The sequence below is a fragment of the Orycteropus afer genome, unplaced genomic scaffold, assembly GCF_000298275.1.
Source record: "Orycteropus afer afer isolate SDZICR_OR568_19922 unplaced genomic scaffold, OryAfe1.0 scaffold00713, whole genome shotgun sequence".
NCBI classification, from domain to species: Eukaryota; Metazoa; Chordata; class Mammalia; order Tubulidentata; family Orycteropodidae; genus Orycteropus; species Orycteropus afer.
The window spans coordinates 112,166-129,625 of NW_006922300.1; the positions used below are offsets into that span (position 1 = coordinate 112,166).

Below are 17,460 nucleotides of genomic sequence, written 5' to 3' on the forward strand. Positions count from 1 at the left end.
GTGGGTGTGGTTTGGGCTTTGCTTCTGTGAAGACTGACAGCCTTGGAGACCCTGTGGTGCAGTTCCACTCTGTCCTCTAGGGGCGCTACGGGTCAGAATGGACTCCACGGCAGTGGGTGTGGTTTGGGCTTTGCTTCCGTGAAGATTGACAGCCTCGGAGACCCTGTGGGGAAGTTCCACTCTGTCCTCTAGGGGCGCTGTAAATCAGAATGGAGTGATTAAAAAAAAAAAAACCCTCACTGCTGTTGACTGGATTCTGACTCATAGCGACCGCCATCGGGTTTCGGAGGCTGTCAATCTTTACAGAAGTACATCACCCCATCTTCCTTTTGCAGAGTGGCTGGTGGGTTTGAACTGCTGACCTTCTGTTTAGCAGGCAGATGCCTTATCCAGTATGCCACCAGAGCTCCAGAATCGAGTGATGGTAATGGGTTTTGAATTTGGTCCAAAATAGGTAAAAGAGACAGAAAATAGATCTGTGGTTGCCAGGGCCAGGGGGAAGGAGGGCTAGGGAATGCCTGCTAATGAGTATAAGGGTTCCTTTTGGGGTGATGAAAAGGTCCTGGAACTAGACAGAGGCGGTGCTTGTAGGAGTTAGTGTATTGTGAATGCAGTAAACACCACTGAACTGGACACTTTAAATGTAAATTTCACCTCAATCCAAAGAAAAAACAATTTAAACCACCATGAAAGGTTCAATGTCCCGTGTCAGACGGGCCTATGTCCCCCAGCATGGAGTGACCATACCCTGTGAGTGAGGCTGAGGCACGTGTCACTCTCCCTCTCCCTCGTGGCTGTGGAGCTGCAAAGTGGGCCAGGCCTCAGGGAGGGGGATTTGGCAATGGCTAGACTATTCGCTCAGCAGCTCAAAATAGAGCGAGTGGGGAGGCTCCGTCTGAGGTGAGAACACGAGGTGCAGAGGGAGGTGGCAGAAACTGACGCGACCTCTGCTGGGGCCTGTGGGGGCTGAGCCCACCTGGAAGCAGGCGCAGCAAAGGCTGCCCCTCACCCCGATGCGTGAACCGTTACACCGAAGGTCAGAGAAGAGGCCCCTCCCTCCATCTCCCAGGCCCTGGGACAGCACTCTCAGGCTGTTCTGCCTTCCTCTCCTCTGTCCCGTCCACTGCTTTCGTCCCGGCCCCCTCCCCCTCTGTGCCCAGTGTCTTTGCACTTGCTGTTCCCTCTGCGTGAAATGCTCCTTCCTGCGTTTGAATGGCCGACTGAAGTATCACGTCACCAGAAAGGCCACCTGGTCTTGATTGTTCGTTGATTGCTCCCCTGTTATCTGTACCTCTCTCTCTCTCTCTCTCACACACACACACACACACACACACACACACACCAGCAACGTGGGCCTCCAGGAGCTGGGAGTGGCGGCCTTCTTCCTCCTGGTATCTCCGTTGTGACAAACCTTGGCACATACTGGTTGTCCACCCCCTGACCTTGTGATCTCTTCATTTCAGAGCATCAAGACATAAGCTCTCCTCTGAACTCCAGATCCCTCTGGATCCAAGTCCCCAAGAAACAGCCCGGGCTGTCCACTGGAAGCTGTCCCTCAGCCCTGGGCCCCTTTTCCACTCTCCCACCTCAACCCTGCACTGGGGCAAGGGGCTCCCTGGGTCAAGAAAACCGATCTCCTTCCCTGACAGCCCCCTACCCTGCTCGGTCTTGACCCCAAAAGGATCTCATCCCCTAGCCTGTCCTCTCAAGTCCTGAGGACTGTTCCAGAGCCCGGTTTGTCACCTGCCAGAGCCCATCAATCCTTGCATTTGTTTTCTGGCACAGCTATAACGAACTGCCACAGAGTGGGAACTCAGCCCAACAGAAACTGTCTCAGGGGTCCGAGGTCGGCACCTCGGCGGGGCTGGGCTCTCCCTGAGGGCTCTAGGTGAGCCCTTGTCTCTGCCCGCCTCTGGTCACACCACCGTCACCCTGTGCTTTCATGGCCACATGGCGTCTCCCCCAGGTCAATCTCTCTGAGTCGTCTCTCCAGGGGCACCACTCACATGGGCTTGACCTCATCTAAACTGCTAACATCTCCAAAGCCCATGTTTCCTGACGGGGCCATTGCCACAGGCACAGGTCAGACTTTAATCTGTTTCTTTGGGGCAATTGAGTCCTGAGCAGTCCCCAAGGCCTGCTCGAAGGAAGGCCCGCTCAGCTGAGGCAGAGTGTAGTGCTAGCCGACAGGGGGGCCTTCTCCCCAGAAAGCCGGCTCTTCTGGTGGCTTCACAAAGTACAGGACAGGGGTGGTGCGGGGGGCCAGACGGATCCCACCCCTGGACTCCTGGGAACCCAACAAAAGCCCCATTCAGGCCCTGAGACTTCTCTCTCACTTCCGGGGACCTCGGGCCAGGCCTCACCACCCCCGCCCCTGCTGTGGCCTGGAGGCACCCTGGCCCACTCTGCCTTCTCCCTCCTGCAGCTCACCCAACGGCCCCACTGCAGCCACGGATCAGTCCAAGCTGCCAGGCAGCTCTGTCCAGACCCTGCTTGAGGGGGTGCAGGCAGGTGGGCACTCTACCGGCAGGGCCCATCCTGCCTGAGCCTCTCAGTGCAAATTCCAGCACGAGATGGGAGTGTGCAGCCAGGAAGTGGACCAGACCCAAGCTGGGTGCTAGCCTGCAGCGGGCGCTGCCCTCTCCCCTCTGCTCGGCCTCAGGAAGGTGAAGCCAAGGACCCAGCTGTCGGCGCAGACCTCAGAGGGAAGGGGCCACTGCAGCCCCAGCAGTTAGCCAAGGCATGTCCACAAGCACCCACCAAGGTGATGGGTAAAAACACAAAGCAGTCCATCCATACAGAATACGACTCAACCTGGTGGGTAGTGCGTAAGGCACTTGACTACTAACCAGAAGGCTGGCGGCTCAAACCCACCAGCCACTCCTGGGAAGGAAGATGGGGCAATCTACTTCCGTAGTGATACCGCCTCGAAACCCAAGGAGGGGTCGCTAGGAGTTGGATCCGACTTGATGGCAGTGAGTTTGATTTTTTTTTTTTTTTTTTCATGGAGAGAGATGGAGTTGGATCCGTATGACATGGATGGAACTGGAAAACATAGGGCCGAGTGGAATAAATCCCACACAAGAAAGCAGGGTGGCACGAGCCTGCTGACAGGAGGTACCCAGAGCGGGCGGGTCCAGAGGCGGAGGGCAGGTCAGTGCTGCAGGGGCCAGGCCAGAGGCCTGGGCAGCGACTGCTCAGGGGTCCAGGGGTCCTCCTGGGAATTGGTGTTGCCTGTACCAGCATGGCTGCACCAAGTACCACAGAATGGTCTCATGTGGTGGGTTTTATAATAATTTGACCTCCAGAAAAAAAATAAAAAGCAAAACAAACACTTTTTCCTAATGCCAGCCCACCTCTGACAGGGGCATTTTTTATTGCCAAAGACAAAGCAGTTATGTGACAGCACCAGGGGACAAAGGAAGAGCCGCTCCTGTCACCTAGCCCTATCCCCCAAGCCCACCCCAGATCAACACACCCAGCACTGCAGGAGGGGAGAAGGGGCTGCCTGGAGTCCTGGGGCCATGAGAACTGGGGGAGCCGGAAGAGCGGAGGCCACGCAGCCTCCTGCCAGTGTTCACCGGATCTGGAGTGAGGGTAGCAGGGGTAAGGGCAGGGACAGGGGACAGAGAAGGAAACAGATTAGCAGGTGCTGGCAGTGACACAGATGCTGGCTCCCACCAGCTTCCGCTCACCGTGTACTTGTCCCACTTCTTCTCAGGGTCGTAGGGCTCCCAGCGACTGGCTGGGAAAATGTGCTTGTTCTTCTCATACCAGCTCCTCAGCACCACCTTGCCAGCGTGAGACTACGGAAAGCAGGCAGGCCCTCAACCCCTGCTCATGACAAAGACACCGGGACGTGCCCAACAGAGGGGCACCTCACCCCCCCACCGCCCTCCACCGTACCTCGTCCTTCTCCACGGTGGCATCACTCAACAGCCGCACGTCGTCATGAACGTCAAAGTTGAAGAGCGGCCCTGCAAGGGAGAAGGGCCATCACTGTGATGCTGCCCCATGGCCTCTGGGGCAGGAGGGAAGGGCGGGGGGCGGGCAGCAGGACCGACTCACCGCTCTTCCCTCTGGCCTTGGTGACGATGAAGTCGTAGAAGCTGTGGTGCTAAAAGCCAAGGACAGGAGACCTGTGGCGTGAGCACCCGTGGTGCCCTGCCCCTGCCCACTGACAGTGCATGGCCCCGAATGCCCAACGGGTGGCAGTTGGAGGGGACTCACGTGAGGTATGATCAAGTCCTCCTTTATGTACATGAGCTGTTCCACTCCCGCTGACCTGCGGGAGGAGGGTAAGGGCAGGCCTTGACAGCCGGCCTCCCCTACCACCATCTGGGGGCGAAGGACTAAGGAGAGGCAGCCAGCCAGCTACGCCCACCAGGGGGCACTCCTGGGCCCTGCGACCAAGAGCTGGTCGGCCCCGCCCCTCACGCGCCCATCCCTAGGCCACGCCCACATAACCACCCAGCCGCCGGTGGCATCCCCACGCCCACCACGCGCCCACGTAAAAGCAAGGGACCGTGCAGCAGCCGGGAGTCGGCCCCACCCGTGCTCCGCCCCCACCCGTGCCCCGCCCCCTTGCACGCGCCCCTACCTGAGCTCGCTGAAGTCTTTGCGCAGAATCTCCAGCGCCTTCTGCAGGAACTGCTGCATGGTGTTGCCCTTCTTCATCTGCGGAGCAGCGAGCCGGCGTGGAGGAGGCCCAGGGGAAGGAGATGGAGGGCGGGAGCCAGGAAGGGGCTCTCGAGAAGGGCCAAGGCAGCGCGGCCCTGTTCCCTGGCAGCCCCAAGGCGCCCCCATACGCGGCTGCCCACGGGCTCCAAGTCCTCGGTCTTCAACTCCTCCCCACCGAATCCAAGGGAGGCGGAGGCGTTAGGGGAGCAGGGGCTGGGCCCCTGAGGCCCACCTACCTTGACCGTCCGCCGGTGCCCAGAGCCGTCCCAGTAACTGAAGGTGATTTCGATCTCCTCGCCTACGAGTCAGAAGTGTCGCAGGCTGCACACCCAGTGTCTCCATTGTCTGTGCGCCCCCGCCCCGGCCACCCCACCTGGGACCCAGCTCGGTGCCCCGTCTGGCGCTGACTGCCCGGTGCTGCCCCGGGTAGGCTCCCTTATCCAACCAGCAGCACCTACTCTTGATCTTCTCCTGTTTGGCTTCCCACTCCTGTCGTAGCTCTTCCCGGAGCCGGTTCTCCTCCTCCTGGGACAAGAGATGGCCAAAGGGACTGAGGCCCAGAGCTGCTCCACGATGCCGCGTACAGGACCCTACTCTGAGCAAGATCCTTCCCCAGGGGGCAGGGACACTTTACCTCACGGTCTCGGTCAGGCAAGAAGCTTGTGTCCACATCTGGGTTCTTCCCCAACTTCCTCTTCTTTGTGGTAACCTCTGGTGCACAATGAAAGCCAGGAGTCAGCTAGCGTAACTGGCACACCCCCAAGGCACCCGGACCCCTTCCTCAAAGACTCCTTTGACCGCCCAGCTGGGAAGCAGCCCCCCTCTGCTCCCAGTCTTGGCTCTACCACACTGGCCAAGGCTGTTTTCTTCCTAGACCCTAGCAAGACCTAAGAGTGTCCTTGGCCAGGGTTGTGGCGGCCGTGAACGCAAGTTCAGGTCTGCCTCAGTCACCAACACTAGCAGCTGGACAGGAGACTAGGACGGTGGTCTTTCCCAGTGGCCACCATTCAGAGGACCCTGGAGGTCTTGAGGGATATGCAAGCATCTGAGGGGATGTGTGCTCCCAGTCACACACCTGATATCCTCACAAAAGCCCCAAACAGATGAAGCTGGGGAGAGTTAGCTAAATTGCCCAAAGTCTCTCTGATAATGACATCTGAGCCAGGTGGGGAGGGGACAGAAAGCCCGTCCATGTGCTCAGGACAGGATCTGCCAACGTCCTAGGTGCTGGGATTCACTTTGCCAATTAAGATACAGATGAAACGAGAACGGTTGTTCTTCAACCTGTTGAAGTCATTCTCCGTGTTGGTATCACGACCCCTGAAGAGTCTTAAAAGTTACTGAGGCCAGTCTTCCTGAATTGGATAACTTAATATCATTAAGACTTAATATTGTTAAGATGCCAATACTAGGAAAGCTATGTATAGGTTCAACGCAATCCCAATAAAAATTACAATAAGCTTCTTTTGCAGCAATGGACAAACTGATTCTCAAATTCATATGGAATTGCAAGCAGCCCCAGGTAGCCAAAACAATCTTGAAAAAGAACAGAGCAGGAGGACTCACACTTTCCAATTTCCAAACATACTACATAAAGCTACAATGATCAAAACAGTGATGGTACTGGTATAAGGGCAGACATACAGGCCAATGACATAGAACTGAAAGTTCAGAAATAAATTCATACATCTATGACCAACTGATTTTCAACAAGGATGCCAACACCAGTGCAGAAAGAACAGTCTCTTCAACAGATTGTGCTGGGACAACCGAATCGCCACACGCAAAAGAATGCAGTCGGAGCCTTACCTCAAGCCACGTACAAAAGTGAACTCAAAATAGATCAGTAACCTAACTGCAAGAACTAAGACCATTACATTCTTAGAAAAAAACAGAGGGTGAAATCTTCAGAACCTTGGATTTGGCAATGGATCCTTAGATATAACGCTAAAAGCAGAGGCAACAAAAGAAATGAAGCGCTGACTTGAACATCATCAAAATGACAATGTGTCGTGTATCAAAAAAAATCAACAAAATGAAGAGAAAACCTACAAGTTGGGAGGGAAGTCTATACAACTATGTATTAGATAAGGATTTAATATTCAAAATATATAAAGAACTCCTACAACCTAATAGAAAGCAAAGAACCCAATTAGACAATGGGCAAACGACTTGGACATTTCACCAAAGAAGAAATACTAATGGACAATAAGCATATTAAAAGATGTTCGACATCATTAACCATCAAGAAAATACAAATCAAAACCAGACTTACTAATTTCTTTTCTTTGGTCATGGGAAAAGTGGCACCAAATGTGGGTGTGGTGAGCATAGCAAACCGGAGTAAAATCGGGTGTGAGCACATGTGGATGGGTGTCAGCAGTGGCATACTGGTGGGCACAGGTGTGTACACAGGTGAGGACAGAGAAGAACTGCCCCATAGGGTTTCCAAGGCTGCAATCTTTATGAAAGCAGACTGCCACATCTTTCTACCATGGAGCAGTGGGTCTGTCAAACCCCTGACCTGTGGGTTAGCAGGCAAGCACTTAAATGTTGCACCACCAGGGCTCCTTAGAAGTAGCTATAAAAAACCAACAAACCCACTGCCATCAAGTCATTTCCTATTCCTAGTGACCCTATAGGCCCGAGGAGAACTGCCCCAAAAGGCTGCACAACTTTCCAGAAGCACACTGCCTCATCTTCTCCTGCAGAGCAGCTAGTGGGTTTGAACTGCTGACCTTTAGGTTATCTGAGTGCTTCAGCCACTGTGCTATATGTACGTAAATAAATGTGTGGGTGCAGGCACATACAGTCATTAAAGACATAAACGCAGGTCCTCCACAGACATCAGCAATAAGCAGACACCTTTCAAGACTGGTTCTCTGGGTTTGAACACTCAGAACCAGAGTCTCATGGGAGAACTCAGCCAAGTGGCCCAACGCAGCTCACGTCAGTCCTCACCTGCATCCCAGCCAAGTGAGCAGCATCTGGGGTCCTAGAAGCTGGTGAGTGGCCATGGAAGACACAACTACAGGGTTCTACTCACCAGGAGCAGAACAGTCAGGTCACCAAAAGCTCTACAAGCCATGACCTCACCGACTCTAAGAGCAGAAGAGCCAGACGGTGGCCAGCCGCCACCACCGACCCTTCTCATCGGGGCCACAGCACATGGTCCTGGATTGAGTGGGAGAAATAAGTGAAGCTCAAATTCTCACTTTAAAAAAGCCACTCGTCCTTCGCTTGGGAAAGGGAACTCACTTTGTAGGTTACCGGGATGGGGAGGGAAGGGGAAAGATTAATTTCCAGCTAGCTGGGGCCCACACACTGACATGAGTACGGGGAGTGATATACAGAAAGGATCCGTGACCACTATGATAACACTAGGAAATGGTAGGACACCAAATTGTGCACACAGAAACCAAGAATAGATTCAGCTGAGGCTAATCTTGCACAGATACCAGTGATACAAAATACCTGCAGTCCTTACAGAAACAACAGAAGACAGACACAGAGTAATCCCTCACAGACACCCAGACACTGTGGAAGAGAGATCCAATAGATCCATCGTCTCAGGACCACAGTAGTGGGGGACACCAGATTCAACTGGCACAACGAAACACATAAAAGCCTTGTTCCGCATCCTACATTGGTGACTAGTGACTGGGGTCTTCAAAGCTTTCAAGCGGCCATCTAAGACGCAGCTAATGGTCTCCTAGCATCGGAAGCAAAGAAGAATGCCAAAAAAAACCACAAGGGCATTTGGAAGCAATCAGCCCTAGGACGCGATGGCCCTCGAGACCAGAAGAACTAGATGGTGCCTGGCTACCAACGGTAACTACTCAGGGAAGGATCAAATCTGGAGATCCTGGATAGAGTGGGAGGGAAAACATGGAATAAAATCCAAAAACTCAATAATGACCAGAATTACTGGTCGGATGAAATCTGGTAAGACCCCAAATACCATGGCCCTGAGATACATTCTGGGTCTAGAATAAAATGCACCCGCAGGGGCGGGCTCTCAGCGCAATAGTTAACAAGATGCACACGCACTCAACCCAGGATGATACACCCACATACTGTATGGAAATGCATCCCTTAGAGCAACAGACCACGGGGCACCAGAGGACCAACATTCAAACTGAGGAAATGCAGGACAAACAGGAGTGCATAATTATGAGGGTCAGGGGGAAGAGTTGCAGGCTGGGGAGGGGAGGAGACTGGGTTGGGGTTGGACATGGTAAATGGGGAATGAAACTAAATGTACACATCATGTTGAATGGAAAACAAGCTCTTAAAATCATCACCACCATCATCATCATCGTATCAAAAGCCTGACAAACTGGAACCGTAGAGAAGCGAGGACTCCTGAGACTACCATCCTGAGACGCTTTTTTTTCCAGACTTGAAACTCCTTCATGTGCATTATTGTAAAAGAATAGCAAACAAATCAGATCAGCAGCAGTGTGTTGTTTCCCACGATGCTTTAGATGAGGTCGGCTTTTTTTGGTTAACTTTGTGTTGTGATTTGGGTGAAGGTTTGCAGAGCTGAGATACTCTTTAAACCTAGAACTGAATCTCTCCCGAGAGCAAAAGCGCAGATGAGAACGGGGCAGGGAAGCGGATCAGAATAGAGAGAACACGACTGAAACGAATGCTGACACGCTGGCCAACGTAAGCCGTGTCACTGAGCAATCTGTGTGGAAACTGGCAGAGAGGAACCTAAGTGCCCATGCAAATTTTCACCAAAAACTCAATCAAGTATTTAAAAGACAAAGACGAACCCGTAACTACATTTTGAGCCAGCAATGCTAGTCCCAGACACACGGTCAGAAGTGGCGAAGGCAGAAATGCAAGGGAAACCTGGACAACGGCCGCAAGGGCGAACGATGCGAGTGTTCACCAGGAGGCGGACGGCCAATATGCACCATCCGTACAATGGAGACTTACGCAGCCAAAAAGAAATGAACTTTGCATACATGCTACAGCGTAGATGAACCTTGAAAACATGATGCTGAGTGAAATAAATGAGACACAAAACAACAAAATGTCATGTGGTCCCACGTGTAAAAAATACGTGAGTATAAAGTACGTGAAATAGGCAAATTCACAGACAGAAAGTAGACTGGAGGTTACCTGGGTCTCAGGGGCGTGTGGTTACTGCTGAAGGGGCACAGAGTTTTGGGACGGGGGGAATGAAAACTTTTAGAAATAGATGATGGGTTGGGGTTAGGGTTAGGTTGCACAATGTGGTGAACATAATTTATGTCACAAATTGTACGCTTTAAAAGCGTCATTGTTTGTCATGTATATCTACTAAAAATTTTGTAAAACTTTTAAGGAAAAAAAAATGCTACTGAGGATCCCAAGCTCTTGTTTCTGTGGGCTGTAGCCACTGGTATATGCTAAATTAGAAATCAACACTGAGGCACGTTTCAGACTTGGCCACTCGCAGGCAGGCACGCCACGAGCTGTCAGAGCTATGGCGTGCGCCCCCCCATCATGAGGCCCCTGGCAATCGCCACTGCATACTCATGAGGAAACAGGGTAAAAGGCAAAGGGCACCCTGGCATCAGGCAAGAGAGGGTCTCGGGGATCCCCAGGGTCCCTGAGCAGACTCTGAGGACGGCTGGCCTGGAAGACCAGTCACCACTCGACACTCCGGGGCACAGGTCTGACCCGGCTGCACTTTAGAATCGTGGCGGGAGATGAAGCAAAGCTGCCGGCCCTGCCCCAGGACCCCGAGAGGAAACCTTCGGAGGGAGAGCTGCAAAGCAGAGTTTGGAAGGAGCCCCTCTGGGTCTGTGCTGGCCAGAACCGGAGTGTGGCCGGCGTGAGCACTGGCATCCTGCACAGACCGAGTCCCGCACAACCTGCTGCTAAACCTCCTGATCCACTACTCTGCCAGTCGGAGAGGAAGCCCAGCTGGGCCGGATGGCGAGGCTGCCTCGCCTACTTTGGACGTGTTATCAGGAGGGACCAGTCCCTAGAGCGACGTTATTCTTGGAGGGTCAGCGAGAAAGGGGAAGACCCGTACCGAGAGGGCCTGAGCCAGTGGCTGCGAGGCTGGGCTCGAGCATGGCAACGACTGTGAGGCTGGCGCGGGACTGGGCAGCGTCTCGCTGTGTTACACGGGGTTGCCAGGAGCTGGGGCCGACTAAACAGCACCTCAGCCGACAACCGAAGCCATCATCGCCACCTGTTTCTGATGTTCTACTGCGGCTCCTGCCACGCGCAGCTCAAGTACTCTTCCACCTGAACACGGTGGCCTCAGGCCACCATCTGCCTGCGCCGTTCCAAGCTGCTGCCACACAGTCACTAGACCGTCTAGCACCATTGCCTGTTCTCGGGTCCCTCCACCCCCACCCTGCCTCCAGCGTGTTTTTTCTGACACAGCTCACAGCCCACCTCACCCTGCACTGAGCCCTATGACGCCACTTGCTACGAGTCCTCAAATGCATCCAGTCCTCAAAGGTGTCCACTGCACTCAATTCTGTCTGGGCACCGTCATCTTTTGACTCTGCTCATGAGATTCTCCTCATGCTGAAGGCCTTGTGGGCCCATCTGCCTGCCACCAGCAGGGGGACAGCACCCTGCTTCGCTGCACGGGCCTCCACCCCAGCCAGGCCAGGGGCAAGTGTGCAGTGTGTGGGGCCTCCGTGCCAGCTTCGGCACGCCCAGCTCTCCTGAGCTGGCCCTGGTACTTCTTACTGCCAAGGTCTAGGCCTGCACTATTCAATAGCCACTAAGTGCACTGAAATGAATCCAACAGAATCAACGTATTAGTTGCAGGACACGAGCCACACAGCAAGTGCTCAGTGCCCACGTGTGGCTGGAGGCCACCGCACCGGACAGCACAGACGGAGAGCACTTTGCCATCGCTCAAAGCTCTCCTGGCCAGCGCTGGTGCACACTGTGTGATCCCACACCAATCCACGCTCTGTCACGTCCGAGGGCTGTTCCTCCTGGAGTCTTCCTGGCCACTCCCCTACCCATGGCATACGACCCAGCCTTGGCTTCCCAACTACCCCGTGTGTGACGCGGGTGGTGGAGGCCGACTGGACGATGGGCTGCTTCAGTCTCGGCCCAGGTACCTGGGACAGGGCGCCCTGTGGGGCCTAGGCAAGGCTGCTCCCCCCAAGGCCACCCCTCACCTTCCCTCTCCAGCTCCTCCTCATACACAGCCATGTCCTCTTCCTCCTCAGCGCCCTCCTCCTCCTCGAGAGTGAACGACAGGCTTGAGATCTTCCGCTTCGCCTCCTTCTTGCGCTCCTTCTCACGCAGCTTCTCCAGCTTCCTGCCGAGGTCCCAGGGCACCTTGTGTGCCTCGGGGTCGGCCCATACCCTTCCCTGACCCACAGCCACCCGTGTCTGGGGCCCCACTCAGGGCGGGCCTGGTTTCCTTGGCACCCCTGGGAAGTACCACTGTCCCGGGATAAGACACACAGACTTGGGCAAAAAGGAGTACAAAGAACACAGCCTGCAAAGGCCCCTGGTGAAAGGGCGTCCCAAGGACTCACTGCCTTTTCCAGAAAGATGGGAGAAGGATAAAGAACAAACCATGGACAGTGACAAGACATCACTATGGGACCCAACCAGGCAGGCCAAAGGCAGCAAATCCCAAAGCAGGAATTGAGGTCCCCCCCACCCGCAAGGCCAGCTAACAGCTGAGGCCTGCCTCAGAGGGGACACACGCAGGGCAGCCGTGGGCACTGGGAGGAGGGACCCACAGCTGAAGCTCCTTGGACTGCTCCTTCTTGGCCAGCTGCTTTTCCCGCTCCTTCACCAGCGCCTCCTGCTTGGCCTTCATGTCGTTCAGGGTCACCAGACCTGGGGGGAGACGTGGGGCAGGGAGCAGTCACCCAGAGCCAGGGCAGGAGCAGGGCCTCTGGGCCGGGAAGGGGCAGCGTGGCGCCCACTCACCCACGGTGCTGGACTTGAGCTCCGCCTCCACGGCATCATAATGCGCCGAGAACTTCTTGTCAATGTTGGACTTCATTATGTTTTCCTGCCGGGGAGGCAAGTCAGCAATGAGGGCCGGCTGCCACCCCACCAGGGCCCTGCTTCTAGTGCCACATCTGCCCAGGGACACACCATATGACACGGGTCCCCTCTCCTTTGTCAAAGGGCTCCACCGGACTGCGAGGGGCCCTTTCTGGCTGAGTTGCCAGGGGACAAATCGCTTCCCCCTGACCCTGAACTTGCTCCCACCCACCCCTCCGACTCTCCCCAGCTGCCTGGAGCCGCTGGCCTGTTCATATCCAGCTTTTAAATCCAGGTTTCAAGACACAAGCCAAGGAGCGTGAGGAAAGGGTGAAAGAGAGAAGACTGGCCCCCTGCCTCCCAGACGCAGGTCAGTAGCTTCCTGTCGGACCTCCTCTCTCCAGTGCAGCCGCTGGTATGGCGGTCACCCTCGCCTGGGCCACAGCCTCCAGCACAGGGAGTCCTCACAGGGGAGCGGGGCCAGGGCCTGAGCCAGGGACTTGGCTGCAGCGCAAAGCAGCACTGGCCGCCACCTGCACCCCAAGTCCCTGTGCTCTCCCCCCTGTGCCCAAGTCGAGGGGCTCCTTCCTCCTCCACCCCGGCAGCCCACACTGTCACTCGCCACTCACTGAAGTAAGTGCCTCGTGAACACTAGGAACACCTGTGGCTTGGAGGGGCATGGGCCTCTGCCTCTGGGCCTGTCCCTAGAGAGAGCGTCTACCCCAGGCAGAGCCAAGGCCCTCTGCGCTGGCGAGGGGCAGCCGCAGGTGCCACAGAATGAGACATTTCCTGGCCACTGCTCCCTGTCATCAGGGACCTCCGCCTGTGAGGCGGCACGACGCTTGGCCCAGTTTGCAGATGAGAAAACTGTGTAGGCAGCTCGGTTCAGGTCACAGGCCAGGACCCGAACCCAAGTCTTCCTGCCGCGCGTACCCCGAGGCCGCTGCCCAGGGACCGGGGTCGGGGTCTGGGAAGTCGCGCCGGGACCGCCAGAGGGCAGCTGGCGGGCGGCGGCGCGCATGCTCCGCGGCGGTCCCGCCCGGTCCCCGGCCGTACCCGCGCCCAGCGCGCACCTCGGCGATCCGCTGCTTCATCTGCTCCATTTGCTCGCGCTGCTTCTCTCGCTTCTTCATAAGGTGCATGGCGCGGCCCGCCTCGCTAGCTGCGCCCTTGTACTGAGCCATGGCGGCGGCGGCGGCGGCAGCGATAACGATAGCAACGGGCCCAGACTCAGCGCCAGCTGCAAGAGCGGCGGCACCAGCGGATAAGCAGGCGGATAAGCCGACGCCGTGACGTATGGTACCAGAGCACGCCGTAGGCTCCGCCCCGTACGGCCGGCCCCTCAGCACGTGATCGCCGCCGCCCCGCCCCGTGGCGGAGGCTCCGTCTGCCTCTTTGATGGTAACTTGTGGCTTCAGCAGCACCGCCTTGAGGCGCCTCCGGCCGAAGGCCCACAGGATCCCTCAGCCCAGAGCCCCTGGAGGCGTATGTGCCCTTCCCACTCCGCATGGACTCCTGCCAAGGCCGAGTCCCAGCCCCTGGCTTCCTCCACTGGACCCTGAGGGCTGTAGTCCTGCAGGTGGACTGGACCCCAGCCTCCTCCGTATAGGCGCCTCTGGCCCCTGGGCTGTCAACCCCAGTGAACCGTCACCTTTCAGTGTCTTAGTTTGGCCCAGTTCGCCTCTGGACCCAAGTGGAGCCCCCAACTTGGGACCCCACAGCCGAGCAGGTGGCCACTCCCTAATTAAGCTCAAGAGGCAGGAGCAGGTTCCAACACAGGTTTATTGGGAGTTGGTTTTCTGTGAAATACACTAGAGGGGGAGGGGACACATTCACTTTGCAAGGTTAGGGTTTCCCACCACTAAAGGGAAGGTGAGGACTGGAGCGGGGACACGGGTTTGGATCCACTCTCCCATTTCCTGGTTTGCTCCAATCTCTTCTCTCCCAGTAAGTACCAGAGGACACAGACACCAAGGCCAAAACAAAAGCAGCAAGATCCACCTCCCACGGTGCTAGGCCCAGGCCTTCGGCCCCTCCACAGACCGCACCAGGGCTGGGAAGGCCCCACTCAGATGGCACAGAGGCTGTGAGGGACAGTGCAGTGCTCCCGCTCCTGTACTCCCACGGGACCAAGGTTAATAAATTAGAATAAATTATGAGGGGACTGCATCTTTGTGCTGGGAGGGCCCCTTCTCTTCCAACACACACGAAACTTGGTGGGGGAGGCAGGGGAGATCTCCGAAGGCCACTACAGGAGGGGTAAGAGAGGTGGGGACAGAAATCAGCTTTTCCTCCACATTCTTCCTGAAGAGAGCAGAAGAACTGGGGATGGGGAGAGGAGAAGAGACACACGAGGAAAGGAACCCTCTTTTGCCAGGATAAAGGAATGGTCAAGAAAGAGAACGCTACCCAAGCCTCCATCTCCCAAACCATCGCTAAGTTAAGGATTTGGTCAGTGAATCATCGAGGTGGGTGATGGGGATGGGGGGGGGGGAGCAGAAGATGCTGGATCCGGAGGGCCCAGCCCAGCCTAGTCCTCCCTGACCGAGGAGCGGGCTGGGGGAGGGCACCAGGGCTGGGGCGGGCGGGCGGGCGGCAATCACTGGTCAGCTTCGCCAAAGACATCGTTCTGTTTACGCTTCATGTTCTCAAAGTCGAAGGCCGAGCCTACCATGCGTTTGTAGATGTCTTTGATGTCATTGCAGGTGGTCTCAAAGTGGGTAGTAGCATCGTAAGAGCAGGAACAGAACACCTGGAAACAGCCAGCCAGGGGTCGGGGGGTGAAGTTCACAGGGGCCTGCTAGGCAGCTGGGAGCCAGGGAGCTGGGACAGGTCTGCTTACCTGGCTCTCGGAGCCATCGTCAATGGGCTCGTACAAGTCACTGATGGCCACAAACCTGAAGAGCAGAAGGAGGGGCAAGGACAGGCTTCAAGATGGGTTCGCCCAGCCTCTCCCAAGAATGCCCCCCGTGTTCCCATCTTCACCCTGTGGCTCAGCCCAGCCTCTCACTTCTGATCGATGGGCTCCAGTAGCTCCAGGGCCGGCTCTATCTCCTTCTCAGGCTCCGAGGTCTCCACCGTGGTGCTGGCGATAGCAATGTACTTGCCCTGCGCGGCCACGTTGTGAGCGTAGGAGATCATGCACACGTAGATGTCTGCCCGCAACAGGTACTCAGTTAATGAGGGCCACAGGCGCACAGCCATGTACACGGGGGGTGGGGAGGTGCTGCCTTCACAGAGAGCAAAGGAAGCCACCGAAGCCTGAGGGCCCCATGGTCCCTCTGCTCCCATAGAAGGGGCAGCCAGGAGCCTGAGAGAGAATGCACAAGAGGAAGTCCCGCCCTGGCGCCGCCTACCTGACTTCCTGTTGACCTGGTTTTGGGGAATAATGATTTGGCAGGAGTTGGCATCATTGGTGTTCCTGATGGGGTGGCTCAGGATACAGATGATACGGATCACCTGGCCTGCCTTCCGCACTCGCTCCGGGATGTAGCTTGGGTCACAAATCAGCTGCTTACAGCGGGCCACCTGTGAAAGCAAGGAAGGACTTGGTTCTGGGACCTATCGTTTTCCTAGGTGGGCAGGGAGCTGGGCCCAAACCCAGGAAGCAGCTCTTACAAAGGCCCCTCCTGCAACGCACAGCCTGTCTCTGCACAAGGCCCCCAGCCAGCTCAGGGAGACGAGCCCTCAGCCTCAGAGCTGGGCCACCACCCTCACCACTTGAGACACTGTGCTCAGGGAGACCCTGTACCACCACAATGGTACACGGGCTTTGAGAGCTCCTGGTGACACGACGGCTACATAGACGGCTTCTGCACCCCACGTCCCTAGCACAGAAGGCCTTGGCACCAAGCAGCAGCAGATCCTGTCCAATCACTGGGCACGTGGCGCCTCTGAGAAAGCACGCCACGCCCTGAGCAGCCCAGCCCACCGGCTGTGTGTGGAGATGATGGGGGCAGTTGTTCAGTGGAACCAGCTTACCTCTCCCTCGGACTTCACACCCACCACCTTGCCGTTCTCCATGATGATGTCATCCACAGGTTTGTTCAGCATATACGTCCCGCCATAGATGGCACTCAACCTGGGGGAGAGGGAATGATGGTGAAATCTCCTGCCGGGAGAAACAGGGACCCGGGGCCACTGCCCCTCTTCTCCACCCTGTCCCTGGGGTGCAGAGAAGGCTGCCACAGGCGGGACAGAAGTCAGGAGACCCAGCTGCTGGTCCTAGCAGCTTGGCCACTGCCACAAACTCAGGTCTGGAGCTTCGTCTGCCAGCACTCTCCAGGCGACTACCTGAGGGTTCCAGGAGAGCACGGCTGCACGTGAAAGCAGCCCCCAGAACCAGAAACCAAGAAGCTCCAGGAAAGAATCAGCTACTGGCCAAGCCCTAAATAAAGGTTCTGGGGCTCCTAGGCTGCCTCAGCCTCACACTGTGAGCTGAGCAAGCCAGGGGAATGGAGGATTGGTGCTTCACCACTAGTGTCCACCCACTGCTGCTGTGCCCCCATCTCCCAACTGTTGTGGAAAATAAAAGCAGGTCACAGAAAGAAATGTGAGAACACTACAAGAGTACTTCATTTTAACATCTGCCCTCTGTTTGCTCAGAAATACCAACTGAAAAAAGCTACAGCCTCACCTTGCAAATCCCTGGGGCAGCTCACCAAGGCCGTAGAGAGGGTACAGATATGGGCTCTTCCCATACCGGGCCAGGGATTCACTGTACAGCTTGATGCGGTTGATGGTCTCCAGACAGGGCTGGTCCAGGTAGCTGAGGGAGCAGGCGAAGATGCTCAAACCGTA

At 56.2% G+C, this 17,460-nt stretch overlaps 2 protein-coding genes across 2 annotated transcripts in view; both read right to left on the reverse strand.

Annotated features, from left to right (window-relative positions):
* Nucleotides 1-13,844, reverse strand: part of FAM50A (family with sequence similarity 50 member A) — a 21,101-nt gene extending 7,257 nt beyond the window's left edge. The window contains exons 1-12 of the mRNA XM_007957187.2: nucleotides 13,734-13,844; nucleotides 12,601-12,685; nucleotides 12,408-12,507; nucleotides 11,832-11,974; nucleotides 5,315-5,391; nucleotides 5,139-5,205; nucleotides 4,917-4,978; nucleotides 4,601-4,677; nucleotides 4,231-4,285; nucleotides 4,069-4,117; nucleotides 3,907-3,977; nucleotides 3,696-3,806 (exon numbers count right to left, since the gene is read on the reverse strand). Coding sequence (XP_007955378.1) covers nucleotides 3,696-3,806; nucleotides 3,907-3,977; nucleotides 4,069-4,117; nucleotides 4,231-4,285; nucleotides 4,601-4,677; nucleotides 4,917-4,978; nucleotides 5,139-5,205; nucleotides 5,315-5,391; nucleotides 11,832-11,974; nucleotides 12,408-12,507; nucleotides 12,601-12,685; nucleotides 13,734-13,844 — 1,008 coding nt within the window. The remainder of the gene's footprint in view (nucleotides 1-3,695; nucleotides 3,807-3,906; nucleotides 3,978-4,068; nucleotides 4,118-4,230; nucleotides 4,286-4,600; nucleotides 4,678-4,916; nucleotides 4,979-5,138; nucleotides 5,206-5,314; nucleotides 5,392-11,831; nucleotides 11,975-12,407; nucleotides 12,508-12,600; nucleotides 12,686-13,733) is intronic.
* Nucleotides 13,845-15,259: 1,415 nt separating this feature from the next.
* The window catches only part of GDI1 (GDP dissociation inhibitor 1), a 4,774-nt gene continuing 2,573 nt past the window's right edge, over nucleotides 15,260-17,460 (reverse strand). The window contains exons 6-11 of the mRNA XM_007957140.2: nucleotides 17,297-17,428; nucleotides 16,642-16,741; nucleotides 16,017-16,188; nucleotides 15,671-15,815; nucleotides 15,503-15,557; nucleotides 15,260-15,412 (exon numbers count right to left, since the gene is read on the reverse strand). Coding sequence (XP_007955331.1) covers nucleotides 15,260-15,412; nucleotides 15,503-15,557; nucleotides 15,671-15,815; nucleotides 16,017-16,188; nucleotides 16,642-16,741; nucleotides 17,297-17,428 — 757 coding nt within the window. The remainder of the gene's footprint in view (nucleotides 15,413-15,502; nucleotides 15,558-15,670; nucleotides 15,816-16,016; nucleotides 16,189-16,641; nucleotides 16,742-17,296; nucleotides 17,429-17,460) is intronic.